General features: G+C 49.8%; 1 protein-coding gene across 2 annotated transcripts; it reads left to right on the top strand.

Moving 5' to 3' along the window:
• Positions 1-4,480: 4,480 nt before the first annotated feature.
• Positions 4,481-27,437, top strand: MTMR4 (myotubularin related protein 4). Of its 2 annotated transcripts, XM_041000269.1 has the most exons (19): positions 4,481-4,549; positions 5,702-5,739; positions 9,461-9,550; positions 9,815-9,931; positions 10,471-10,553; positions 12,263-12,423; positions 12,539-12,635; positions 12,791-12,904; positions 14,053-14,249; positions 14,507-14,635; positions 15,373-15,484; positions 15,976-16,171; positions 16,408-16,593; positions 16,672-16,842; positions 16,992-17,146; positions 21,597-22,962; positions 24,549-24,659; positions 24,884-24,972; positions 25,167-27,437. In XM_041000269.1, the coding sequence occupies exons 2-19, from the start codon at positions 5,737-5,739 to the stop codon at positions 25,342-25,344; spliced, it is 3,555 nt and encodes a 1,184-aa protein (XP_040856203.1). In that variant the 5' UTR covers positions 4,481-4,549; positions 5,702-5,736; the 3' UTR covers positions 25,345-27,437. The 2 variants fall into 2 exon arrangements, with proteins under 2 accessions (XP_040856203.1, XP_040856202.1); XM_041000268.1 differs by lacking the exons at positions 4,481-4,549; positions 5,702-5,739 and adding an exon at positions 7,894-8,167.
• Positions 27,438-27,524: the final 87 nt, after the last annotated feature.

A 27,524-nucleotide genomic window follows, 5' to 3' on the forward strand; every position in this document is an offset into this window, starting at 1 on the left:
CAGTGCCAGGACAAAGCCAGGAGCTTCCATCTGCTGCCTGGGTGCAGAGGTCCAAGGACTTGGGTCACCTTCTGCTGCTTTCCCAGGCACAATATCAGGGAGCTGGGTCATAAATGGAGCAGCCAGGACTTGAATCAGCACCCACAGTGGCAGCATAACCAGTTAAGTCATAATGTAGGCTCCTTCTCCCTCCCCTCCCCCAACTGTGTATTTACTACCTCCAAGTACCAACATCCTGGAACTGTTTTGAAAGGTAGTGTGCCCGATTTTGGTTAGCCTAGGTCTCCCAGCCACTTCCCCCGCCCACGGCGGGTGGGAGCTAGCTGCAGCCGAGGCTGCTACAGGATCAGCAGAGTGGGAAAAAGAGAAGGACCGAGGTTGAACAGCACAAGGTTTTTATCCATTTCAGGACAATTCCATATAGCTATACAGTCATGATTGGTCAATTTTAACTGTTAACTTTTCTTTTTTTTTAATTGATTACATTGCATTATGTGACAGTTTTATAGGCACTGGGATTCCCCCCACCCCTTCCCAACTGTTAACTTCCAAAAGGTACAAATTGATGGGCTATAGGGTAGTGAATCTTTTTTTTTTTTTTTAAGATTTATTTATTTTTATTGGAAAGGCGGATATACATAGAGGAGGAGAAACAGACTCCCTAAGTGACCGCAATGGCCGGTGCTATGCCAGGAGCCAGGAGCTCTTCTGGGTCTCCACGTGGGTGCAGGGTCCCAAGGATCTGGGCCATCCTCAACTGCTGTCCCAGGCCATAAGCAGGGAGCTGGATGGGAAGTAGGTTCTAATCCTGGCAGCCATATGGGATCCCGGGCGCACAAGGCGAAGACCTTAACCACTCCGCCACCATGCTGGGCCCTCGGGCAGTGAATCTTATCAAACACCAGGACCTCCTTCCTGAGGAGTGGTGTGCCTAGGTGACATGCCAGGTGTCCTACTGGGTGTCATGTAGACTGTCAGGCTTGGAGTTCACACACAACCACAGCCAAGCAATTAAGGCAGAATCACAAAAGCAGAAAGCATTCAGGTTCTTCAGAAGATGAAGATGGGTTTCTGGCTTCTAGTGGATAAGGAAGTTTGCAGACCACCATCAGGTGCAAAACTTCCTCAGAAATGGCCTGGGAGCAGGTGTTACAGGGTGTGAGATCACACCAGACATGTCTAAGGTTTACTAAGGAGTTTTTATTAACAAAGCTTGGTGATAACAGAGCACACTAGACATAGCAAATCACAAGTCCATACGACAATCCAACCAAACAATCCCAAGAGGAACAAATGGTCATTACCCTTAAGTCCGTTGGTTAAGCTGAAGACCTATGCCCCAGCTTCCCCAGCAACATAAGCTATCCTAGGAGACATGCAATGAATAACCTGGACACACTTAGAATGCTGCAGAGTACTGCCAGGCTTCTTGTCTCCTGGAACTCCTGATAGTACAGATACCAGAAATAACACTGCTATATCCATTGTCCCATCTAAATAGTACACAGGGACCTTGCTCAGGGGATGAACCGTCCTGGGTCAGCCACGAGTCAAGGTGCCAGAGCAACAGAGAACCTAACCAGAGAGTGAACCCCTGCTTCACAGGCCTTTTAAAGGGGCTTGTGAGGGGAGTGGTTACACAACAATGCAATACCATCCCCTCTCAGATGATAGGTGAGTCACAGATGGCAGGAGGGAACACCTAGGTGGGGGAAAGGGGCGGGAGTGGGAGAGTGGCTGAGGATGGAATGTGGCTGTGTCCCATTTCATTTGCCCACTGTCAGTGGGTGCTGGCTATCACTGGCTGCACTCCCTAACACAGGCACTATGGAGCAGTGAGCTAAGGGGCCACTTGGATGTCTGCATTCCATACTGGAACACCAGCTTCACACTACTGCAGCCCAAGGGGCAGTAGATGACACTGGCCCGAGTGTCTGGGCTCCTGCTGGAGTCCAGCTCCAGCCGAGTTATGAACTTGAGAAGAGTGTGTAGAATATATGTAGAGAGAAAAGAAATGGACCACCACAATTTCAGGATCATAATGGACAAATGCAAGAAAGCTGTCCGCTTTATTTATACAGAAACCCTCACGAGCTCTGGCACAGACTTTTGAGGTCAGGGTCAAGTGGGTGTATCCAAGAATAATTCTGCCTTTGTTTCACCTAAAAACTGTCCATAGAAGTTCTCAATAGATGGTGCATATCAATCAGTAACACATTCCTACTACAATCCTCATTCTACAGGTTAATCTTGAGTCAGTTAAGGGAGGAAATGCATGACAAAAAAAGGGTGAACCTGAAAATCAAGGATGGTCAAATGGGGGCAGCAGAGACAGCATGAATAATAATAAAAGGCCCTTTTGCAGTTATCAGCAACATTAACCTCCAAGCTCAGGTTTGATAGTAAAAAACCAACTCCTCAGCAGCAAACAATGTCTGAATGGATTACAGAATTCTTCAGTAGGGTGGTCCAGTGTCTATGCAAAGGAAGGTGGAACTGCCTTCAGGTGGTTTGTAGAGACATCCACTGGGCCCTGGCATGCAGTGAGAAATTCCTTGTGGCCCTGCCTGCAATGGAACACCCACTGCAGGCTCCTACCAGCTACGTGGAGACCCAGATGTGCCTGGATCCTGGGTCTGGCCTGGCTATTTCAGGCCTTTGGAGACAGTATCAAGATGGAAAGTCCACTTCCCCCAAAAACCTCATTTCTCCTTTTCGAGTAAAGTGAAAATAAACAGTTAAAAGAGCTTTCCTTTCAGCCAAAGCCACCATCTTCCAGTATTCCTCAAGATGAAACACAAAGGGAGAGACACTCCATACATGATCTTGTGGCCACACAAGTGCACACATTTACAAGACCCGTGGTACTGCAGACACCCAGGGTCTGCAGTATACAGACACCAATAGGTCCTGCTCAACAAGGATTGCCCATCAGTGGGTGACTCTGGCCAATCAGGCAGAGTCTGCAGTGCTATCTAGCAGGCTGTTTGCACTGCTGCAAACAAGGATTAAGATTCTTACCAACATGTATATGGAGCATATTAAGCAGAAGCTCAACAGACGCACCACACCAGCCTGCTCCAATGCAAACAAACCTGAACCTACGAATCCATGGCATAATTGGGGGGGAAAAAAAAAAAACAACTTCTGCTTTCTCCTCTCCTACCTCCTACGTATAGTAGCCTCAGCTTCAGTTGTGTTGCCGCTTTGGAGCTGACACCTGTGGTTGGGAAAGCAGGTACTAGCCAGATGACATCCGCCGACTTCCTACTTCCTCTCATCAGGAAAAAGGGGGTGTGTAGAATTGAATTCCACCTGTTAGGAATCCAGTGATACAGTGACACAGAGCTGAACCAATGGCTACTTTACAATCACTGAACACCATCATGGATGCTGGCCATGAGTCGAGAAGGACTCAGCGTTCTGGGGGTCCCGCTGCATTGGAATATTCCGCATTGCTCAGGCTGCATTTGTTCTAGACCCTGGGGTGAACAAGGAGTGGATCCAGGCCCGTTCAAGTCTTTCGGGAATTGAACTAACTGCAGTGAAGATTGCAGGGCTCCCTACACGGAGACACATGAAGTCACTGGAGCCCCAGGCCTGCGGTGAAAGCGCTAGGACCCATTCCGGGGCTCAAGCACTCGGTTTCTGTAGGGTTGGTGGCGTCGCGAGGCCATGGCGACCTCCAGCGGTCACCCGCTGCTCCCCGGAGCCCCGCACAGAATCCCCAGCAGGAGACCGGGGAAGGAGGGACGACGACCTGGGTTCTCGGGGAGCGGGAAAAGCCCCGTCCCCCACTTTATAAACCAGGAACTGCGGCTCAGTGGGCGGCGGTATCTCCTCTTGGCCAAAGGACCAGAAATGGGGCGGCGTCTCATGAAGGCCGGGGTCGTCAACTGATAACAAGTGAGGTTTGCAGGAGCCCGCCAGGACACAGGGATGGAAAAACCCCGGCGTCGCCAGACCGAGAAAACCCAGCTCATTCTGAGACAGGAGGAACGACGCGGCAGACAAAACCAACGCCAAGGGGCCGCTCCCCTGGGGGGACCCTAAGGGGTGCCCTGGGGTGGGGCCGTCACCGGAAACGACGGTATGGCCCGCGTCCCCACGATGCCCCGCCTCCGATTACACTGCCAGTAGGCGACAGGCCGCCCCCACTTCCGGAGCCGCAGCCTGCAGCCCCTCCCTATCTGCTACTCTCCCATTGGCTGCCGCAGGGACGCGCTGTGATTTCTCATTGGTCGCGTCCCCTCTCCGGCGCCCTTCGGGTTTCGTCTTGTCTTCCTGCACCCGATAGGCTGAAGGCTGGGAGGGCGTCTGCCCTACTCGGCCAATGAGCGACGTGGATTGTAAGGGCAGCCTGGAGAGGTGGTGGGGGCGGGGCGGGACTTGGCGTGGCTATTGGCCAGGACCGGTACAGGCCGGAAAGACGATTGGCTAGAGCGAGGGGCGCCGTGGGGAGGGGGCTCCGAGCTGCGCGGTCTCGGCAGCTGCAGGAGACGGAAGTGGTGTGAGCGCGGCCTCGGAGGGTCGGGCGGACGCCGCCTGGGTGAGTCACCGTACCCCGTGCTCTGCCAACCTGGGCACCGCAGCGCCCCGGCCTCTCCCGGCCCCGCCTCTGCCCCCACCGTCTGTCTCGAGTCCCGCCTTCTGTCATTCGGGGCCCCGCCTCCGAGGCCTTAGGCTCCGCCTCTGGGACCTGGGCACCTGGGCCAGCGGGCCCGCCCGGCCCATGCCCCTGGGCCCAGCAAAGGAGGGCCTGGCAGCCCTCGGCCACCCAGGCCTGGAGCGTGTCCCTCCCTGGCCCCGCGGCTGCGCGCCAGTGGGCGGTGAGGCAGCACCCCCGGCTTGCAGCTTGCGGGCTCCCCCGTGTGGGAGGGTGGGCTGGGAAAAAGGGAACTGTGACCGAGGAGGTGGGTAGGACCACAGATGGAGGCTTTTTATTTCCGCAGCCTCCCGCAGCGGGGCGGGAGGGGGCTCTAAAACGCTTGTCCCTGGGTGACCGTAGCAGACACGACGCCAAAAGTGTCAGTGTAACGTGGGTCTTACTCCCCAATGGGGGCCTGAGAGGCCGGTTTGGAAATGGTTTGTTGCTGGGGCCTATTTGGCAAACGCCCCATGCTGACGCCTCTTGGGCTGGCCAGCTTCTGTCACCGACGGGGGGCCTCCTGTCCATAAACTCCACCCCACTTTTTGTCAGGTGCGCTCCTCAGGTCCCGTCCAGCCCTACTGCTCTCTTATCATAGGTTGTGGTCCCCTCCCTCTTGTCCTCTGCTCCGGACTCTGCCCCCAGTAAACAGGTCTCAGTAGATGCTGCGCCCAGACTCCGACACGTGCAGGGTAGTCCAGTGGATCCCTGCCTTCGCCAGAGTCCTAGCGGGGCAGCCTCACTTTTCTTTCGGGACTTGCCATGTCCTCACAGAAAACAGGTTGTGGAGTGTTCTGCTTCTCCTCTGGGGGCTTGAGTCCCACCGCACAATCTTGACCGAAACGTGTTTCTGCTGCACAACTTTCTGGCTGACTTACACCCTGCAGGAATGCAGGGGAGACCGTCTCCCTGCGCCGTTGCCAGGGCCCTCCGGACCTATGGGGCAGCTGGATGCTCCCGTGAGGGAGGGGGATGAGAGCTGTAGAGGCGTGTGTAGATGGGGTGCTAGTGCCGGGATGCATTTTAATCATCTGCTCTTCCGTCTCCTTCTAGTGAGAACCAGCAGTCAGGACCCTCGCCACGGTAGAATGGTGAGTACTCTTGTTTTTCCCTGATCATCATATCTTCCCTGCTCCTTGTGTCTGTTGTGAAGCTTCCTGACCCCGCCTGGACCCTGAATTATGCAGTTCAACCCCTAACAGGTTCTTACAGCGCCAGGACCACAAACCTTGGCAGGCGCTATGCCACATCTTCCCCTCACTGCTTGCCTGGACTCTTAGCCCTTTGTAAGAGCTGCCCCCCAACCCCTTTGCTTTCCATGGGTCTCTGGTAAAATCTGTACTTTTTTGTTTGTTTGTTTGGTTTTAAAATCAAGATTTATTAATTTGTCTAAAAGGCAAGAGAGATAGAGCTGTTGTTTCTGCTTGTTTCATCCCAAATGGCTGCAGCAGGGCCAAACCAAGAACCAGAAACGGCATCCAGGTTTCCCACATGGGTGGTAGGGGTCCAAGTACTCAGGCCAGCAGGCACTGCTTTCACAGGGACATTAACTGGGTTAGAAGCAGAGTAGTTGGTACTCAAACTGGCACACCAGTGGGGGATGTTGGCCTTGAAAGTGGTAGCTTAATGTGCTGTGCCACAGTGTGGCAGTATATTGTGATCTGAGAAGCCAGCTTCTTTACCTGAAGATCCTTGGACTTCTGCTAGGTCCCTTGGTGCCCTGTGGGTGCTGGTTCAGGAGCGACTGCACAAAAGCCAGGTCGCCTCTCCAGCTGCAGCTCGCTCTCTGTAGCACCAGTGCCGGTAGCAGCTGAATGAATGCCTAGCAGGTTAACGTCCTCATGGTTCCCACAATACTACTGCAGTGGTTTGGCATGATCCAGTAAACTTTCTTGATGCCCTTCTCACCTCTAGTTCAGGGATTTCTTAACTCCTGGGTGCTGGGAGGAGGAAGCAGTCAGGAGAAAAGAATAGGGTTGCAGGTCCTACCCAGGCCAGCCACTTCATCCTGCTACATCTTTGAGCTGTCATCATGTTTAGAAACAGGTTGGCCAGGGTCACTCTCTCCTGCAGTGTGTGCACACAGGTCTGCTTTCTTAGTCTGCTGGCCCCGGCCCCCCCACTGACTGAGAACTTTCCTGTTCTTTGGTGGTACCCAGAACAAGGAAGGGCTTCAGAGTCGGCCTTATCTAATTGCAAATCTAGCAGTGCTGCTCACACACTTTTAAGTGTATTCATTGTAAGCTGGAAGTCTCCCCTGTTAAGATAGGGTAAGGCTTACATCTTAGGGGCTTGAAGGATTGAAGTATTTGACTCATAGGAGATAAGCTTGATAAAATGTCAGGTTTTCTCTGTTCCACGTGCCCCTCCTCAAATAAAGCAGAAGCCCGGGTTTCAGAAGGTTAGGGTTCCAGACAGCTCCTTCTGACTTTCTGAGCCCTTATTCCTTGGGCGTCTCTCCAGCTTCCTTCATCCCCTGCCCCTAGGTTTCAAGTTTTACAGGTTGTGTGTGTGCGCACATCCACGTGCAGCTTCCATAGGCCCTCCTCTTTCTCAGACTAAAATTATTTTCTCTAAGAAGAATTTTCTCTCCCAGAAATTGAGGCTGTGAAAGATAAGGGGAGACAGAGGCGAAGGCGGAGGGCTGGCAAGAGGCTCTGGATTGAAGAACTCAGAGGATTTCCATGTGATGAGGGCTTGTGAAATGACTCCCCAGGCACTCAACCTGAATCCATTCCAAGGGGGCAAGAGGAGTTTAGTGCGGTTGGTGGGTGGAGGACACAGATACAAGGTTCCCTAGTGGATGTTGGCCTTGTGGGGAAGGAGGAAGCCTGGAAACTAGACCTCGCACTGCTTGGTCCTCTGGGGAAAACTCCCATCTTGGGATCCAGAGCAGGTTTTAGGGCAGGACTCAGAAACGGGGGACTTGGGCACAGTTGTATGACAAGAGGGGTGTAGAGTGGCTCACCTGAGAGCATGGGAAGTGAGAAAGTGTTGATGGCATGGCTTCCCCCTGTCATGCTGTTCAGTTGTGGCCCCGCAATCCACAGCCCTAAAAGGCCCGGGAGGTTCTGTGGGTTGCCCACCTACACCACCCGGGACCCGCAGGGAGGAGGAGTCCGGAGCCTGTGGGCGGAGCCCCGTGGAGCCGTCCCACGCCCCACCCCTGCCTCCGCCTGGTCCGCGCCTCCCAAGGCTCTGCCTGCACTGGCAGCGCCTCGCTGCCCTCCCTGCCTCCCTCCCTTGCGCTCCTGCCGGAGGGCGGAGCTGGGCCTGCTCCATTGTGGAGAGGAGGGGAAAGGAGGGGAGAGGCGCGCGGGAGTCTTGGTGAGGTTGGGCGGTCGGCGCGCTCGCCTCCAGGCCGCCACGGCTGCACCTGGCAGGCCCCGCAGCCGGGATGCGGCGGGCGCCAGGGACCAGCGGGCAGCGCAGCGGCTCCCGGGACATGTGCTCTGGCCCAGATCGGCCGCGACCATGAGCCTGACCGCCCGTGTCTCCTGCTCCATGCTTAGCTGCTTTGTAAGTGCCAGCCCGGTTTGCAGGGGGGTGGGGCAGGGGCTGGGAGGCCGGGACTCCCTGCTTGGGGCCAGCAGCCCCGCCCAGGATCTGCCCTGGAGATACCAAATTTCGACCCATCCCCCCCTTCCCTACGTCCAGGTCGCCAAAGGCTTGGGAACCGGCAGGCGGTGTAGGTGGAGGGCGGGAAGGAAATTTAGCTATGTCTTTCTTGGACTCTATGGTGTGGGTTCTGGGGCTTGTCGAAGGCTGGAGATGAAAATCTAGTGTCCGGCCTTGGCCCTGCGGCCACCGCCGCGGACTGCAGATCTCCAGGCCCCGCCCTGCAGGGGTGAATTCCTTTACCTCTGGCTCTCCATCTTGATCCCACCCGCGGTATCGTGGCGTGGGGATGTGAGCGGGGCTCCTAGGTTGTAGAGGGTGTTAAAGGACTGTTTGTGAGCTGCTGTCTCTGCGTCCCTCACCTGATGAGCGCGTCTTTTCTCCTTGAGTGTCCCCCAGACAGCGTCTCTGCTCCACCTTCCCCGCCTCTGCAGGGCTCTGCATCATGCCTGAGCCTTTCCTCCTCCTCCCCCTCCAGCCATTGCTCCTCCCCAGCTTCCCCCATCTGCCTTCTCCCCCCACCCGCGGGTGCCTGCTGGGCCTCCACTGGCTCTGCCCTGGCTGTCCTTGGGTCTCCTGCTTCCTCTCAGGTGCGTAGATCCCGGGCTCTTCCCTCCCTGGTGGCCGGGAAGGGAGTTGCTTCTGCTTGCCATGGGTATTCCTTAGGAATTTCCCTCTTATCAGCAAGCAGGGCAGACTGCTTGGCAGGTGGTCAGGGGACTTGTCAGTATCCTAACCGGAAGAGCCGCTCGGCTCCAAAACACATCCTTCTTTTGAAAGCATCCGTGAAGGCCCTCTAGAGGCATGGGACTGAATTTCGTCCCCCTCCCCCCATGCTACTCTTTGTCTCCTCACCCTCCAGAATGTAGCTTTGGTGGCCGTGGGTGCCCATGGCCCTCCTCTGCTTGCAGCTGGCTGTTGTACCTGGCGCTGGTGCCTCAGGCTGGCCTCCCTTCACACTCCCGCCTGTCACCAGTCGTTCTTTCTGTGGTCTCTGCCCTTCCCCCGTTTTGACCTTTGGGTTCTGTAGGAGAGTCCCTTTTAAAATGCCCTGATTTCCAGTTCCCCCTTGGGCTTCACTCTTCCCCTCAGCCTCCCCAGCTTGAGTAGCCCCTGTGTTTCATTTCCCCATCTCCACCCAAGCTTGGGGAGGGGAGGGGCAAATGGTGACCTGGGGTTGTGGCCTCCCTACAGGGTGAGGAGGGGCCTCCCAGCCTGGAGTACATCCAAGCCAAGGATCTGTTCCCCCCCAAGGAACTAGTGAAGGAGGAAGAGAACCTGCAGGTAAGGAGGATGTGGGAGCCTGGTAGGTGGGCGCCCTCCCAGTTCCAAACACCCTCATCTGAGAAAGATTCTCCAGGTCCAGTTGAGGAGGGAGGGGCCCTGCCTGTGTGTGATGGGGCCTTGGCCCCAGGGCCGGAAGGCAGCTTTCCTGTGTAGGTCCCTGGACCAAGGCCTTTCCTGCCTCCGTCTTCCTGATCCTGAGGGAATCCCGTGGAGCAGGGGCTGCTTACCCAGAGGAATAAGGGGGCCTTTACCTCCTGGCAGGTACCCTTCACAGTGCTGCAGGGTGAGGGAGTCGAGTTCCTGGGCCGTGCTGCTGATGCTCTCATTGCCATCTCCAACTACCGGCTGCATATCAAGTTCAAGGACTCTGTCATCAACGTGAGTTCCTGTTTTTCCCTCCCACACAGAAGCTGGAAGTCCTGTGAGATGGAATGGTTCCCATGCCCTCCCTGCTCATGTACACATCTCCTTCTCTTTCCCTCAGTCCCTTGTTTTCATGCCTCATTCTCCCAGCTGCAGGTCTGTGGCTCCCTCCTTGCCATCCCGCCTTTCATTCCTTTGCTTGATTGCTGTGCCTTCTAAGGGGCACAGTGGCGCTGTTGGAAGAGGATGGCTGTGGTGTCCAGCATCCCTGGGCTCTTGCCATGCACTGTCACTGACCAGCTCTGTTCGATTGGTCATATCATCTAACCTGAAGCCTGGTTTTTCTTCTAAATAATGAGGAATGAAAGCCCCTGCCTTGCAAGCTAGGGAATCCCCAGTGTTGCAGAACAAGGCCAGGAATCAGGCACTGGGAGAGATCCTCCAGGATCATTCAACACTACTTTGTCATTGAGACTTCAGCAGCCAAGGGAATGGGACAAGGGGCAGTGCCCAGAGTGGAGGAGCTGAAACTTGAGTTTGCCTTTTCTCTGAAGGTCCCCCTCCGGATGATTGACAGTGTGGAGAGCCGTGATATGTTCCAGTTGCACATTGCCTGCAAGGACTCCAAAGTGGTGAGGTGCGGATCACCACTGCCCATCCCCTGATCCCCATCTTGTTCAGACCTCCGTGCCTCATGGGACTGCTTTGCCTGAAGAAATGAAAGCTAATGTCTGTCAGTTTGGAGGAAAAGGGGAAAGCTGTTTTGGGTGTGGAGATCAGCTCACAGGTCTGCAGTGTCTCAATGAAAGAGATGGAGATAAGGCTTAGCTCTTGGGTCCCCCACAGGGGACCGGGTATGAGAGCACCCAGGGCAGTGCATGTTGCACGGTCAGTGGATCTTTCAGTCAGTCATTTCACGTGCATTTATTGAGCACTTTGCTTTCAGCCAGGTGGTTGCTAAGTCCTAGGGAGGCAGCAGGGAGAACAGACAGGCACCTCCTTGGAGGTTATATCCTAGCAAGGTAATACCAGCAGCAACTAAGTCAATAAGTTAGGAATGACAGTATCAAGTGAGCAAATAGATGGGGAAAGTATATGGAGCATTAGGGGGGAAGGTTGCTGATTTAAAAAAGGGGGGATCAGGAGGCTGCACTGAAAGGTGGGGTTTGCATTAAAACCTGAAGAGAGTAACAATGTTGGTGTTCAGGCATGGTGTCGGGCCAGGTAACCAGTACAAAGGCCCTGGGTTGGGTCCTGCCTGTGCCTGCACAGTAGAGGGAATGGCAAGAAGCTCAAGTGGCTGGAGGGAAGAGCTCAGGGTGGGGAGGGTAGTGAGACCAAGGTCTAAGAGCCAACAGGAGATGTCAGGCTGTCAGAGTGACCGGTTGTTACTATGAAGGAATTGAGAAATCACTGGGGGTTTCAAGTAAAGGAGTGACATGATCTGATTAATGTTTTATCGGATCACTCTGGCTGCTGTATTGAGACCAGATGAGCGAGAATGGGGCCCAAAGCACAGGCAGCAGCTGGAAGACTAGGCAGGAGCCTGTTGCTCTGCCCAGTGAGAGGTGTGAAGGGCTGCCAAGGAGGCAACAGTCGGGAAAATGCAGTCGGGTTCGGAGGGTAGAGATGGCAAGACTTGCTGCCAGACTGGACCCATGAGAAAAACGAGTCTGAGGTGACAGCAAGGATTATTAAAAAGGGATCCTTGGCGAGGGGGTGCAGGAGTTCAGAAGGAACCCTCACACTGCCCTTTCTATTGAGGGGGGGCTGAAGTTCAGTAACTACAGGAAGACTTACTACTGTGTGGCACTGTGCTCTACAGAAGCCTCTTGTTTAACCTTCCAAGCTTGTTAGGAAGCAAAAGAGGAAGTGATCTGGGGAATGGAGTAGGTCTGGGGGACTCCAAGGAGGAGGTGGGCCTGGAGCTGAGACTAGGCAGCAGAGAGATGTTATCACACAGAGGAGAAGAAACAAGGAAAAAGGAACGACAGGCGCAGGACCATCGCCGGTACAGCAGAAGGCTCGTGTTGGGGTGTCTCAGGTGACAGCACTGACCTGGTAGGGCAGAGAGGAGTGGAGACTCTTGGCCAAGGGCGGGATTCAGATTTGGCACAGGAAGCAGTAGGGCTCCCTTGGATGCCATGAGAAGCATGCCTCAAGCCCAGCGGTGCTTAGCAAGAGAAGTGCAAAGTCTTTGAGTATTGACCCATGTGCCTGGTCCTCCCACGCTCCCCATCGCCTTGCCTCCTGCCTCAGCTGCCCCATGGCTGTGGTGTTAATGCTATGACCCTGTGGCACACTCACCCCTTACCTCATTCAGACCTGTGGTTTCTTGCCCGGCAGGTGCCACTTCTCCACTTTCAAGCAGTGCCAAGAGTGGCTCTCAAGGTTAAGCCGGGCCACAGCAAGACCCGCCAAGCCTGAGGACCTCTTTGCCTTTGCCTACCACGCCTGGTGCCTGGGGCTGACAGAGGAAGACCAACACACCCACCTGTGTCAGCCAGGTGAGGCCAGGCTGTTTCGCTTCTTGAGACTGCTCTTACTGCTTCTTTCTTATGCTCCCTATACTTCCATCCCCTGGTGCCATGGCAAGCTCACTGGCTGGGGACTGTGTTGCAGGAATGCACATCCGATGCTGGCAGGAGTTGGAGCTGGACAGGATGGGCTTTGACCTGCAGAACGTCTGGAGGGTCTCGCATATCAACAGCAACTACAAGTGAGAGGGCAGAGGCTGGAGCCCCACATAGCAGTGCAGACCTGAACTGAAGTTCTGTGGGCACAGCTCTCAGGCCTGAGGTGGGGAGGGATCCCAGCCCCTTTGCCATGAAGCCAGACCCTGGGTTTGGTGACCCCCGTCTGGTTTCTTCTCAGATTATGCCCTAGTTACCCTCAGACGCTGCTGGTTCCTGTGTGGATCACTGATAAAGAGCTGGAGAATGTGGCTTCCTTCCGCTCCTGGAAACGGATCCCAGTGGTTGTGTATAGGTGAGGGAGTGTGGGGGCTGGAAATAGAGAGGCTGTTTTTTATTAAATGAAGAAAGTTAAAAATGAGTTAACATCACATGAGAAAGTGATTATGAAGTACCGGCAGCAGCCAGGGCTACACCAAGCTAAAGCCAGGAGCCTGCTGTGGTTGAGTCTGCAGTGTGGGTAGCAGGAACCCAGGAACTTGGACTATCAACTGCTACCTTTGTGGGCACATTAACAGGAGGCTGGATCAGAGACACAAAGGAGCCAGGACTTGAACCAGGGGCTTTGATAGATGTGGGCATCCCAAACTGCAGCTTAAAGTGCTGCACCACAAAGACTACCCCTGAAATTTTTATTTTATTTATTTTTTCACCTCTGAAATTTTAAAACAATCATTGTCTCAGTTTTTTTCTCCTAAGAACATTAGTAAAGGAATTGGTAAACTGGTTTCCAGACCATATCCAACCTACAGCCCCCCCTTTTTTTTACAGCGTGTTTTATATATAGCATGTAAATTATAAGTACTTCTTGTGTTCTTAAAAGATTTATGTATGTATTTATTTTGAAAGGAATAATAGAAGGAGCTGGGTTGGAAAAGGAGTAGCTGGTACTGAAGCCAGCAGTCCAATTTGGAGATTGGCATTGCAGGTAGCCTCCTGTGTTACAATGGTTACAATGCCAGTCCTAGCTTCTGCATTTTTAAAGGGTCATTTAAAAAACAGTAGACAAACGTAAAGATTACGTGATGGAGACCGGTTGTGACTTACAGAGCTGACAATTTATGGTCTGATTCCTGACTGAAAAAAGTTTACTGACCTCTCCTTATGAACATTGTAGCTGAAGCAGGGTGAGGAAGGTCATGATCGTCAGATTTGGAATTGTTGGTGATCTTGGCTCAGACCTTTTTCTCCTGCTGGCTGTCTGTACCTCGAACAGGTGTTGTGCAGATTTGATGAGTCAAGATCACCTTGGGAATACAGTGGCCATCTGACAGTGTGCATGATGGTGCAATGGCGCTTTGTAAACTCAACCCTTTAGAGAGGTTAGGACTTTGGTTGGGACTGCTGGGTCTGAAGACCTTACTCTGGCCTCCCGAGCTCTCCATGACAGGCCTCTGGAGACTTTGAATGCCGAGGACATTGTGGTTTCTTCTGTTTTGTCAGACACCTGCGCAATGGGGCTGCCATTGCCCGCTGCAGCCAACCTGAGATCAGCTGGTGGGGCTGGCGTAATGCTGATGATGAATACCTGGTCACATCCATTGCTAAAGCCTGTGCCCTGGACCCGGGGACAAGGGCTCCTGGGGGCTCCCCCGGCACTGGGAATAATGATGCCAGTGAAGCGTGTGACACTGACTTTGGTAAGTCTGGGTGATGCCCCACAACCATCACCCCATTCCCAGGGAGCAGCCTTTCCTCATCCTTGGTCTCATTGGCTCCCAGGGAGTCTACAAGAGAGCTTGAGAAGAAGGCTCATGGATTTGGGGCGGCAGGGTGATGGGGTAGTGGTGGTCTCTCATTGCATGCAAGGAGATCACTTGCAAATGACAGTGAGTGCCATTGGATTGGGATGAGGCTGGGTGGCTGACCCAGGGTCTTCTTCCTGCTGTGCATGTAGATTCCTCCCTGACTGCGTGCTCTGGGGTGGAGAGCACAGCGGCCCCTCAGAAGCTGTTGATCCTGGATGCGCGATCCTACACAGCGGCAGTGGCTAACCGGGCCAAGGGTGGAGGTTGTGAGTGTGAAGGTATTGCTGTTAGCCCAAGTGTCTGTGGCTGGCCTTAGCTCTGGTGGCTTTGGTGACAGGTCTGAGGGGAAGTGTATGTTACAGAGTAAAGTCAGGCAGACTCCATTTCTCAGTCAACCATACCTATTAGCTATGACTGTGCTGTCAGAGCCTTGTCTTCTCATCTGTGGAAAGGGGGTGATGCATACCTTGCCCGATTGTTAGGATGATTAGAGGTTGCCTGCTTATTCATGATGCCCAGTGGATGCCTAGCGCTACAGGGTGCACTATAGCATACATATGTACTAGTATTTTTTCCTGTGCATACAACCTGTAAAAAAGTTAATCAGATACAGCAAGAGATTAACAGCTGTTAGCAAATACACCCTCATTTTTTTTTTTAAACTTATGCATGGCTTAATGTCTAGAATTTTCCATTTAGTTTTTTTGGACTAGGGTTGATCATGGGTAATTGAAACTGAAAAGCAAAACCATAAGTAAGGATGGGATTACTATATTGAGAATTTGCTTTGTACTGTTATTCTTAGCAGCAATATTATCATCATCAGTCATGAATGTTGTTCTTACTACCTGTGTTAAGCACTTGGGTATCCAGAGATTCTGATTTCTGATTACATTTAGTTCTCGTCCTGGAGGTTTTTGCCCAGTCAGGGAAGATCTGTCTATTAGGACAGCTGTTGTCCTGAATGTCTGTTCACTGGACAGGCTTTTATGCTCCACTCTTCTCCTGTCTACAGAGTACTACCCCAATTGTGAGGTCGTGTTCATGGGAATGGCCAACATCCATGCTATCCGCAATAGCTTCCAGTACCTCCGGGCTGTGTGCAGCCAGATGCCAGATCCCAGCAAGTAGGTGTTCCATTGTCCCTCCAGTCTCATCCTTTCTGTAGTACTTTCTGTACTTGGAAGATTGCACAGGGAACTGTGGGTCCGTGGAGGCACAAGGAGACCCGAGAGCCTGGGCAGCGTTGGGTACAGTGGGCCAGTTCCAAGAACACTCCTTCCATTTCTCAGTCAACATTCTGGCACAGTCATAGAACATTGGATTCCTCTCATTTGGATCTGTTGTGCTACTCAGAACACAGAGAACTGGGGAGAGCGAGTGGATAAATGTGCCCCAGATGCCTCGCAGCCATCTTTTGAACCTGAGAAGCACTTAATCTGGTTCTGGCCCATCTTCCCTGCCTCCTTGCTTAGACAGTTCTTGACAGAAAGGCCATAGTGAACCTCCTGGTTTCAGTCCTCACTGCAGACTTTGCTGGGTGCGTATGGTTGTGGGTGCTGGAGAGACTTGTGCCTCAACACCCTCAATGACAGACATGATTTTTCCTCTTGTGTAGTTGGCTTTCGGCACTGGAGAGTACCAAATGGCTGCAGCACTTGTCGGTGATGCTCAAGGCAGCTGTGCTGGTAGCGAATACAGTGGACCGGGAAGGTCGACCTGTGCTGGTGCACTGCTCAGATGGCTGGGATCGAACGCCCCAAATTGTATCCCTGGCCAAAATACTCCTGGACCCGTATTATAGAACTTTGGAGGTATGGGGAAGAATTGCTTGGGGGGAGAACAGAGGGAATGGGGCTTGGGAGAGCTGCTGAGCCCTTTGGATATGTTGTGGAACTCCTCAGTAGAGGCTGTTGGTGGCTGTGGGTCTTATGCTTAGGTTCAGTCCTCTTGTTCTTTGAAGCAACCGGCTCCCTGCTTTGTCAGCCCCCTGAAGTCTGGCACACCAATCTTTCTGGATGCCTTAAAGTGGATCCTTTTCTTTTTGTAGGGCTTTCAGGTGTTGGTAGAGTCTGACTGGCTGGATTTTGGGCACAAGTTTGGAGATCGCTGTGGCCACCAGGAGAATGCAGAGGACCAAAATGAACAATGCCCTGTGTTCCTACAGTGGCTCGATTCTGTTCACCAGTTGCTGAAGCAGTTCCCCTGCCTGTTTGAGTTTAATGAAGCATTCCTGGTAAGTCCTAAAGTCTGGCCAGGGTGAGGGTCAGGTGGAGCCAGACACCCTCAGGTACCAGCCATATTCGCCCTCTAGGTAAAGCTGGTGCAGCACACATACTCTTGCCTATATGGCACCTTCCTGGCCAACAACCCCTGTGAGCGAGAGAAGCGCAACATCTACAACCGCACCTGCTCTGTGTGGGCTCTTCTGCGAGCCGGCAACAAGAACTTCCACAACTTCCTCTACACACCAGGCTCAGACGTGGTGAGTGCAAGCGCTTTTCCTATATGTACTGCCAGAAACCTGCAGGGAGAAGAGGCTCGGTTGATGGGGAGAAGGTAGTCAAAGGCTGAGGGAAGGAAAAGGGACCAGGGACATGTGGCAGAACCCTCAGCCACGGCTGCTTCCCCTAGGTCCTGCACCCTGTTTGTCACGTCCGGGCCCTGCACCTCTGGACAGCTGTTTACCTTCCAGCATCATCTCCATGCACACTCGGGGAGGAAAACATGGATCTTTACCTTTCCCCAGTGGCCCAAAGCCAAGAGTTCTCTGGCCGCTCTCTGGACAGGTAAGGCCTTCTTGCTTTCTAGGAGGCTGTAACAGCTATTGTGTTTCCTAAATGCTGGCTTTCTTTACAAGATACTTAGAAGCAACTTCTTGAGTCAGTTGAAGGAAAAACTAGGCTCAAGACTTTGCCAGCATGTGGTGTACTCTGTGTTTGCAAGGTTCTCTCTTTAGATAAGATTGTTCACCTTGTGTTACAGACTGAAGCAGGGGAGAGGAACAGAGAAGAAAGAACTGTTTCAAGAAGGTTTATGGGAATGGTGTTGTTTCTTTATTCTCTGAAAGATTAAGTTTTTATTTTGCTTGAAAGAGAGAGAGAGGCAGATTGATCAATCTTTCATCTGCTGGTTCATTCTCAAATGGCTATAATGTTCACAGAAGGGCTGGGCTAAAGCCAGCAGCTCTATTTGGTCTCCCAAGTAGGTGCAGGGGCCTTCTTTTGCTGCTGTTCCAGGTGCGTTAGCAGGAGCTGGATCAGAAGTGGGGCAACCAAGTCTCAAACTATTACTATTTATACCTACATGTATATACCTATATACAAGTGGCAGCTTTACTTGCTGTGCTACAGTGCAGGCCCTATCAAGACACTTTTAAGCTGTTTGATACAAAAAAATTAAAGAACAGGGCCCCACAGTAGCCTACTAGCTAAAGTCCTCGCCTTGAATGCGCCTGGACCCCATATGGGCGCTGGTTCTAATCCTGGCAGTTGCACTTCCCATCCAGCTCCCTGATTGTGGCCTGGGAAAGCAATTGAGGATGACCCAAAGCCTTGGTATCCTGCACCTGTGTAGAAGACCTGGAAGAAGTTCTTGGCTCCTGGCTTTGGATTCGCTTATCTCTAGCTTTTGCAGTCACTTGGGGAGTGAATCATTGAATGCCGGAGTCCAGCTCCAGCCGAGTTAGGAACTTGAGAAGGGTGCATGGAGTAGGCATAAAGAGGAAAGAAACGGACCACTACAATTTCAGGATCATAATGGACAAAATGCAAGAAAGCTGTCCGCTTTATTTATACAGAAACCCTCACGAGCTCTGGCAGACTTTTGAGGTCAGGGTCAAGTGGGTGTATCCAAGAATAATTCTGCCTTTGTTGCACTAGAAGTTCTCAATATCAATCAATATCGTATCAATCAGCAACACATTCCTACTACAATCCTTATTCTACATCTTAATCTTAAATCAATTGAGAGAAGAAATATATCACAAAGAAGAACCTAAAGATCAAGGAAAGAATAAAACCTAAATATAGATTGTTTGATTAGTATAAGGTCAATGGGTGCAACATGAATAATAAAAGGCCCTTTTATTATTGACATTAACCTTCAAGCTCAAGTTTGATAGTAAAAAACCAACTCCTCAGCAGCAAACAATATCTGAATGGATTACAGAATTCTTCAGCAGGGTGGTCCAGAATCCATGCAAAGGAAGGTGGAACTGCCTTCAGGTAGCTTGTAGAGACATCCACTGGGCCCTGGCATGCAGTGGGAAATTCCTTGTGGCCCTGCCTGCAATGGAACAATACTCTTTACAGCTTTGGATCCCCACATCCACTGCACGGACCCAAGCACGGATGGAAGATCTTCCTCTGTCTCTTCTTCTCTCTATATATCTGACTTTCCAATAATAAATAAAATAAATCTTAAAAACCAAACAAATGAACTTTTTTTTTTTAAGATTTTTATTTTGTTTTTATTGGAAAGGCAGATATACAGAGAGGAGACAGAGAGGAAGATCTTCCATCCGATGATTCACTCCCTAAGTGGCCGCAACAGCTGGAACTGTGCCAATCCGAAGTCTGGAGCCAGGAGCTCTTCTGGGTCTCCCACATGGGTGCAGGGTCCCAAGACTTTGGGCCGTCCTTGACTGCTTTCCCAGGCCACAAGCAGGGAGCTGGATGGGAAGTGAGGTTGCTGGGATTAGAACCGGCGCCCGTATGGGATCCCAGCACGTGCAAGAAGAGAACTTTAAATCTAGGATTATGTGTGATTCAAAAATTAAGAAAAAATATATGCATATATTTTAAAGATTTACTTATTTTTATTGACAAGGCAATTACAGAGAGAAGGAGAGACAGAAAGCTCTTCCATTCATTGATTCACTCCCCAGGGAGATTTTTGGAAAGCTGTCCTGTGAACATGGTTGTTGGAGCTTCAGAGCCCAATCAATATTCTTTGGAATAGAGCCTGGAGAGGAGAGGAGATTCAGGTACAACGTAGAAAATGCATCCATAGGCCACCTATTGATTAAAAGTTGTGGGGCAAAGGTTTCTTGTAAAAGTCTTCGTGTCCAAACTTAGAAACTAGCAGAGTATTGGTACCACTAGTAGACACTAAAAAGCTATGATAAGAATTTTGGGTGAGAAAGGAAAAGATACAAGATTGAATTATTAACTGGGCTTGGTGCATTGGCTTAAATGGCTAAACCACTACCTTCAAGTGCTGGGATCCCATATGGGCAGTGGTTCATGTCCTGGCCACTCTACTTCCCAACCAACTCCCTGCTTGTGGGCTGGGAAAGCAGAGGACAATGGCTTAAAGCCTTGGGACCCTGCATCTACATGAGAGACCCAGAAGAAACTCCTGGCTTCAGATCAGCTCAACTTTGACTCTGGAGACTGCTTGTGGAGTGAACCAATAAATGGGAGATCTTTTCTCTCTGTCTGTCTGCTTCTCTAAAACCTGCCTTTCCAGTTAAAAAAAAAAAAATCAGCTACTATGTTTTTAAAAGAAAAACCAAACAACAACAAAAAGCATTATTAACTGACTAGCAGAGAGGAGATATGTTATATACAGCTCAAGATGGCAAGTTGGATTTAGAGAAACAAATTTTCACGGAATCAGTTTCTGTAACATCTGGCTTAGTTTTGGTTGTACCTTTTCCTAGGTCAAAGATGCCCTGCTCTCTTTCCTCTGCTTCCGTTAAATTCTAGCATATTCTTCTATACCCAGCTTGAATCCTGCCCTGTGTAACCTTCCCTGTCCCGTTCACAGGATGAGCTGATCCAACCGTTGTCATATGTAGTTTTTGCTGTTTGAATCCGAGTGAAGAGTGCATGGGCATCACGTTCTTCTTTTTACGATTTTTATGTGTTTGAAAGTTTCCAAAGAAAAAGAAAAGTTTAAAAAAGAAAAATAGAGAAAACAAATTGTGGTGGTCCTTAAAATAGATTCCTGGGTTTCACTTTTGGCCGTTTCCATTCTCTAGGTCATGATGGGCCCTGGATGATCCACAGAGGGCTCCCAGTGCCCACCAAATATCACAGCCCAGAGATTTGTTCTATTCGCTTGGCACCTAGTAGTGACACTTGGTGTTAAGAGGTTAAACTCACTCATTCTTTCAGACCTTTGCTTAATGCAGCACTAGGCACTTGGGGTTCAAATAAGACATTGAGTGCTACAGGGATGCTGTAGGAAAAAGAAAACACCAGTGTGCTGGACAGGAGTATTGGTGCAGATGATTTTATTTTATTCTTCTGATGGCTCCAGGAAGTAGGTCCTTGAGCTCTAACTGATGCTTGAAGAAGTGAAGGTCACACAGCTGATATGCTGCCACTATAGTCAACAGTGATCACAAAGGTGAAATCAAAAATAAAATATTTCAGACACTTCTTAGAATAAAGTTTCAAAGAGTAACCCAAATAAAATGATCTATAATTGTAACTGGCTTTCAGGGGAGTTTTCTATATGGGTTTAATGGGAAGTCATCTGAAAATAGGAGGCCAGTGAAGTCTCGACTATTTCCTGTTGATTTTCTCTATAATAGTCTGTGCGTTGGAGAATATAAACTGAATTGCAAATCAGGGCAGCTATTCTCAAAAATAATCTGTTACCCACTGGGTGCGGAGAATCCTCTGCAGCTCTTCATCTGTCCTGTACCAGGGAGCGTTTCTTTGGGGTCAGGACTTCTGAAGAGTTGCAGAGGCACAATACACTGCCGCTGAGTGACTGAAAAGCTGCAAGGCGCATCATCACACATTTGTGGTTAATAGGTTTGTGATTGGTTGCCTACATTTTTTATCCTCATAACACCTGTAAAAAGTAGGACTTAGTTTGCATAGAGGAAGAAACCAAGTTTCTGAGAAGTTGCATGACTTTCTTGCCAGTCAGCCATTTAGCTCATCAGTGCTGCAGGCAGTGTAGTCTAGCTCCAAAGCCCTTCATCTGTCTCACTGTGGGAGATAGTAGGATGTTACGTGAGAGATTCACGTGTAGGCTGATGACACATCAGCATACAGGGCAGTTGAAACCACAGGAGTGGTTGACCTTGCCGGGGAGGCCATAAAGACTACACACTGGCAAAAGGTGAGGACATACTATGGTAGATTCTTGCAGATTTTTTGTCAGCATTGATATTTGTAATCTTAAATTTATTTCTGGATTTTGCTCTCATGACCTGTTTCTAGGTATTAGAAGTCGCTGCTGTTTCCTGACCTAGAGGTGTTGTGTCTGTCGTTACAGATTACCTAAAACCAGATCCATGGATGATCTGCTTTCTGCATGTGATACAAGCAGCCCCCTGACCCGCACATCCAGTGACCCTAACCTGAATAACCATTGTCAGGAGGGCCGAGCAGGCCTGGAGACCTGGCATGGCAGTCCTGAAGGAACAGAGACAACTTGTGTGGAGTCTGCAGCTGGAGGTCCTCGCCAGACTGGAGGAGATGTGGGCCTTCATCCCCCTCTGGCCAGCAGCCAGAAAGACTACTTGAACAGTAAACCCTTTAAGAGTCACAAAAGTTGTTCTCTAAACTATAGACTGCTTACTACCAACCTGCCCTGGGAAATGAAGAGCAACACCTCTGATCCTGAGACCAAGTCCCTGGAAAAGACAAAGGCACCTGCTAAGGACCTTCCTGCCATGGCTGGGGTGGGGAGGACTTTAGATAACCCTGGAGAGCCATCTGAACATTGCCCGAAGGCAGAAAGTGTCAGTGTACTCTCAAAGGTCATTTCTAGCAAGTGTGATGGAATTTGTGATTCTCCTAAGTCTTCACGGGACTCCCTCATAGGTGACCCCAAACAGATCTCACCAGATTCTGGGCCAAGCATGAACCCCAAATGTGATCCAGGCGCCCTTTGCAACCCATCAAGTGCTGCCTGCCAAACTCCTGTAGCCCTAAGCACTGATTCTGGGGCAAGTATCTCCCAACAGAAACAGCCTATCTCTGTGCCAGATCTGGTCCATACAGAGGAAGACACTGGCAAAAGAGGAAGTAATAGGAATGGACAGTTATTGGAAAATCCTCGCTTTGGGAAGATGCCATTTGAATTGGCCCGAAAGCCAATATCTCAGAGCCAGATCAGCGAGTTCTCTTTTCTGGGGTCAAACTGGGACAGTTTCCAAGGGATGGTGACTTCATTTCCAAGTGGAGAGTCCACCCCTCGGCGGCTGCTTTCCTATGGCTGTTGCAGCAAGAGGTCAAGCAGTAAGCAGCTGCGGGCAGTGGGGCCCTGCTTCGGTGGCCAGTGGGCCCAGAGAGAAGGTGTGAAGTCACCAGTGTGTTCTGGTCATTCCAATGGACACTGTACTGGCCCTGGAGGAAGACACAGCCGAATGTGGTGGTCTGGTCACCCAAAGCAAGGCCCCAACACAAAGCCTGTTCCACTGAGCTGCCCTTCTCCAGTGCCTCCCCTCTACTTGGATGATGACGGACTCCCATTTCCCACTGATGTAATCCAGCACAGGTTACGGCAAATCGAAGCAGGGTACAAGCAAGAGGTGGAACAGTTACGACGACAGGTGCGCGAGCTTCAGATGAGGCTAGATATCCGTCACTGCTGTGTCCCTCCAGCAGAGCCTCCTGTGGATTATGAGGATGATTTTGTAAGTATTCACCAGCTACCATTCCTTCCTTCACTGATTCTTTTATCCCATCTTCCATCCATTCAGCATTCATTAGGAACCTTCTGTGTGCCACTGAATTAGGTGGCTTTGGCTACAGCGTGAAAGACAAGTAAACCATTGGAATGGAGTTCTTAAGTGATGATTGAAAGAGGCATCACACATTTGAGGGCTGGTGTAGAGTGAAAGGTCAAGGAAGAGTTTTCTGAGGTGATGCTTGAGTTGAGAAAGTGAAAGGAAGCAGGAAGGTGATAGGTACTGTGATGTTGTGGCTTAAACAATTGTGTGGGATATGTGTGTGTGTGCATACACAGTTGTGCTGGGACTAGTAGTAGGGAGAGTTAGGTAGTGTGAGGAGAGGTGACATCAGAGAAGTTAATGGGGTTTGGAAGTGTCAGCTCAACGGCCCCTTTTGCTTGGGTTTTACACTTAAAGCAACAACATTTTATGCCAGTAACCAACATGATCAGATTTGTACATTTTTTAAAAAATTAATTTATAATGCAGTGACAGAGACATAGCAAGAGCAACCCTCCATTCTCTAGTTTTCTTACTAGATGGCCAAAAAGGCTGGGGCTAGGCTAGACTGAAGCCAAGACCTGGCAACTCTATTTGGATTTCTCACATGAGTGGCAGGAACTTAAATAGTTGAGCGGTTATTATCTGCTGCTTCCCAGGTAAGCAGGGAGCTGGATTTGAAGCAAAATCAGTACGCAAACCAGTGCTCTGCTATGGAATATGGGTGTCACAAGGAGTGCTCTTCGCCTCTCTGCCACAAATTGGCTCCAGATTTATATTTTAAGAAAACTGGATGAAGCAGTTGAGAACCAGATTGGGAGGCTGCTTTTGACATTTTTGGATAAACTAAATGAGAAGTGACAAGGGCCATCTAGACTTTGCTGTGTCTGGCAGCCTTGAGTTCTGGCACTGTAGTCCTGGGGCAGCTTCTCAGAGTCCTCTCTCCCCAGAGTGTCTAGCTGTTTATGTAGCAAGAATTCCAGGTAGCCTTCTGTTAAGATATTCTTGCTTGCACCTTCTCCACTTCCCTGCTGATGGATTGGAAAGGGCTAACAACTTCTTATTTTTGGGGTGATACACTGGCAAAGGACCAAATCATAAATATTTTAGGTTTCTGGGCTATACAGTATATGTCACTGCTATTCAGCGCTGCTGTTGTAGCACAAAAAGCAGCCATCAACAATGTATAGATGAAAACTTGAGCAAAACTTCGAGCAAAACTTGAATTACAGGAAGAGGTCATGGGCTGGATTTGACCTAGGGGTAATAGTTTGCCAGACTCTGATTTAGATTTGAACAAGAGAGAGACTTTCTACCCTGCGTTGTAACGTACTGATTAACAGTGTGGAGTTGAAGCCAGGTATTTGCTTTACAGTAGAGTTTTACCACTCACCAGCTCTTAACTTTTTCTGTGGCTTAATTTCTTCATTTGGAAAATGGGAAGAGTTAAATGCATTCATGCTTGTACTGCCCTTGGAACAGTGTAGGACACACAGGAGGCAGTGTCTTCAGCAGTGAAGTTCACAGCCACATCTTTGCTTTTTCTCCAGACATGTCTGAAGGAGTCAGACAGCAGCGATGCAGAAGATTTTGGTTCTGATCACAGTGAAGACTGCCTTTCTGAAGCAAGCTGGGAACCTGTTGATAAGAAAGAGACCGAGGTATGTCCAGGCCTATGTGTGATGGGGACTGAGGTGAGCTCCAGAGATGAAGTACAGGCTGTAGACTGAGCTGTCTCTCAGATAAGTGTCATTGTTATAGGCATGCAATGGCCAGTTTGCCAAAACAGTCTTGTCATTTCCCCTGAAGGTGTGTTACTAGTTGTGGTGTTGATTTTTCCCTTTGTTGACAAAGACCTGGCATTTTCCCTTATGCCTTCCACTAGGTGACTCGCTGGGTTCCGGACCATATGGCATCCCATTGCTATAACTGTGACTGTGAGTTCTGGTTGGCCAAACGAAGACACCATTGCAGGTGAGATATTTTGTATGGTTTAATATAAGTCATTGACCTAAATGAAGTGTGTTGATCTGAAAATAGAGACCTCTTCATATGAATTATTTTTGTTTGCTCCCAACTCTTCATTTATTTAGCGAAAGCTTTTAAGGTCCTCAGTTATTCTTAGATTAGCATTTCTAATGAACTCTCCCCTCTTTATGCTTTGGCAGAAATTGTGGGAATGTATTTTGTGGTGAATGTTGCCACCTGAAGCTGCCCATTCCTGATCAACAACTCTATGACCCAGTTCTCGTCTGTAACTCATGTCACGAGCACATTCAGGCATCTCGTGCCAGGGAACTCATGAGCCAACATCTGAAGAAACCCATTGCTACAGCTTCCAGTTGAATGCCAGAGAAGAAGACCTGTCCAATTTTAGCAGGTTTGAAGGGAGGATTGCCTCAGGCGTAGTTTGGAAGGGGTCCCCTGATGTGGCTCATGAAATCAGAGCTCAGAAATAGTGTCTTGAGCTATCTTCCTTGGTACCATGAGCTGGGGCAGAAGAATTCCAGTTTGACAGGAGGCCCTGTACTGCTGAGACCCTCACCTTGGGGTAATGGTCCTGACCCAGACCGGCAGTGTCTGGAAGCTTAACATTGAGTTGGGGACTTCAGCTTCTTTGTCCCAAGAGTCATAAGATGATGATTTCATAGATACTGCCTGGTGCAAAGTGCCCCAAACAGCAATAGAAAGGCATTTGTATAACCAAACTCCAAGTGATAAACAGACCCATTGCTCCTTTACCTTGAGAAAGGCAGATCCTAGTGTCCAAGACAGGAACTGCTATCCTCTGAGATGAACTCTGTCCCATCCCTCCGTGTCTGTGCATGAAGGCTCGGTCTTTAGAGGCGCCCCCTCTAGCTGCATTCGTACTGTCTTTCCATGGAGTTTGGTTTCAAGACTGGTTCAGCAAGTGAAGGATTTGATGTATTTTTCACTTGGTCCATCAGCTGGCATCCATGACTGTGGTGGAGGGGGACAGTGTTAGGGAGTGAGATTTAAGGAGAAAACTCCGCTGGTGTTCAGCCTCGGCAAAGGTCAATTACTGTGAGCTGTGAAGGCAGCCATCTCTGTTGCCCAGGCGCAGCTCTTGGGCTGTGCTCTGTGAAGAATGAGAAGGGAAAAACAAAAGTTATCCTTGTCTGAAATATTTACTGATTGTGCCCTCCCACCGCGCCTGACTTTTCCTGGTTGTCCTGGTGCTAACACAGGAACTACACCATGATCCTCTCCTGGCATGAAACTAAAAAACTAAGGTTTTTGTTGTTCCTGTCTCATGGCCCATTTCCCCCATGTTGTCTTTCCCTTGGCTGCTGCCGCCTCTGGGTCACACTGCTTCTTATCCTGAACACTTGACACCTTGAGGGTAGAATTTAGTGTTTGGTTTTTACCTCCTAGAATATGCTCTTTGGCATGTGAGGGTTTCAGTCCAAATGCTGCTATTTCTGTGCACTTAACAATGGAACCCAAATAGAAGAGAATGAAACCTCGATACCAAAATTGGAAGAGAAAATGTGTCCATTTGGACCAAACTTTTTTTTTTGTTTTGATACATATTATATATTTTTTCTTTTTCATCTTACTATATACCAGTGGCTCTTAACCAAAAGACACAGTGATATAGCCATGCACCGTGGTTGGGACAGATACAGTCTTCTTGGCCTCTAATGAAACCACTAGCACATCCTTTATACATTTTCCTTAATTAATTCGTGTATAAAAGATAAATTACATTTAAACTTAACCCTGTTTTGAAACTGGTAGTAAGCTTTCTCACCGCTATTTTCATGTTGCATTCTGGGAAAAAAATTTTTTTTAGTTCTAAAATAACTAGGATCTGCATTTAGAGCAAGAATCGTTACTTGTCCTGACCTTTTCCTCAGCCCTACAGAGAAGCATCTGTGCTGTTTTCATACTTGCCATGGATGTAACCTAAAAAGTTGTGGCGTATTTAGGTCAGCCTGGGAGAAATTTTTTTCCCCTTCATTTAAATGGAGTTGAATAATGGAGATTTTATGTCTGGGAAATTTCTTGAGATCATTGTAAAAGTAATCTATTCCTTGTCTCTGAAACAGAAAATTTTTTTCCAATCATTAAAATGTACTGCCAGTTGTGAATGGCTTTTTAATTGACTTGACTTTCATTGCACCTCACTCTGCCTGTTTTCAGGGGAGTAGGCTTGGTAACGAGTGGGGAAGCTGTATCTGTCTACTTTGGGTGGCTGTTTTGAGGGTCTGTTGCATCAGTGAATGAACTGCATGGCCTTGGAGCGAGACTCCGGGCTTTTGGCTCTGAGTCGTTCATCAAATACTCCTTTCAGAGCTATTGTGGGTGTAAGTGACTTGATGTGGCCAAAAATCCAAACTGTGCAGTTGCGTTGTGACAAACATGCAATGTGCTGTAAAAACTCAATACAGTTTAAATAAAATCTCTATATTAGTGCTGCTTTGTTGGGTCGTTTTACTCATTTTAATTTCCAAGAAAACTTGATCCTTACTGTTCCTGTGACCATGAGAAAACGCTAGTAC

This window comes from Ochotona curzoniae, unplaced genomic scaffold, assembly GCF_017591425.1.
Source record: "Ochotona curzoniae isolate NIBS_2020 unplaced genomic scaffold, NIBS_Ocur_1.0 scaffold_2453, whole genome shotgun sequence".
NCBI classification, from domain to species: Eukaryota; Metazoa; Chordata; class Mammalia; order Lagomorpha; family Ochotonidae; genus Ochotona; species Ochotona curzoniae.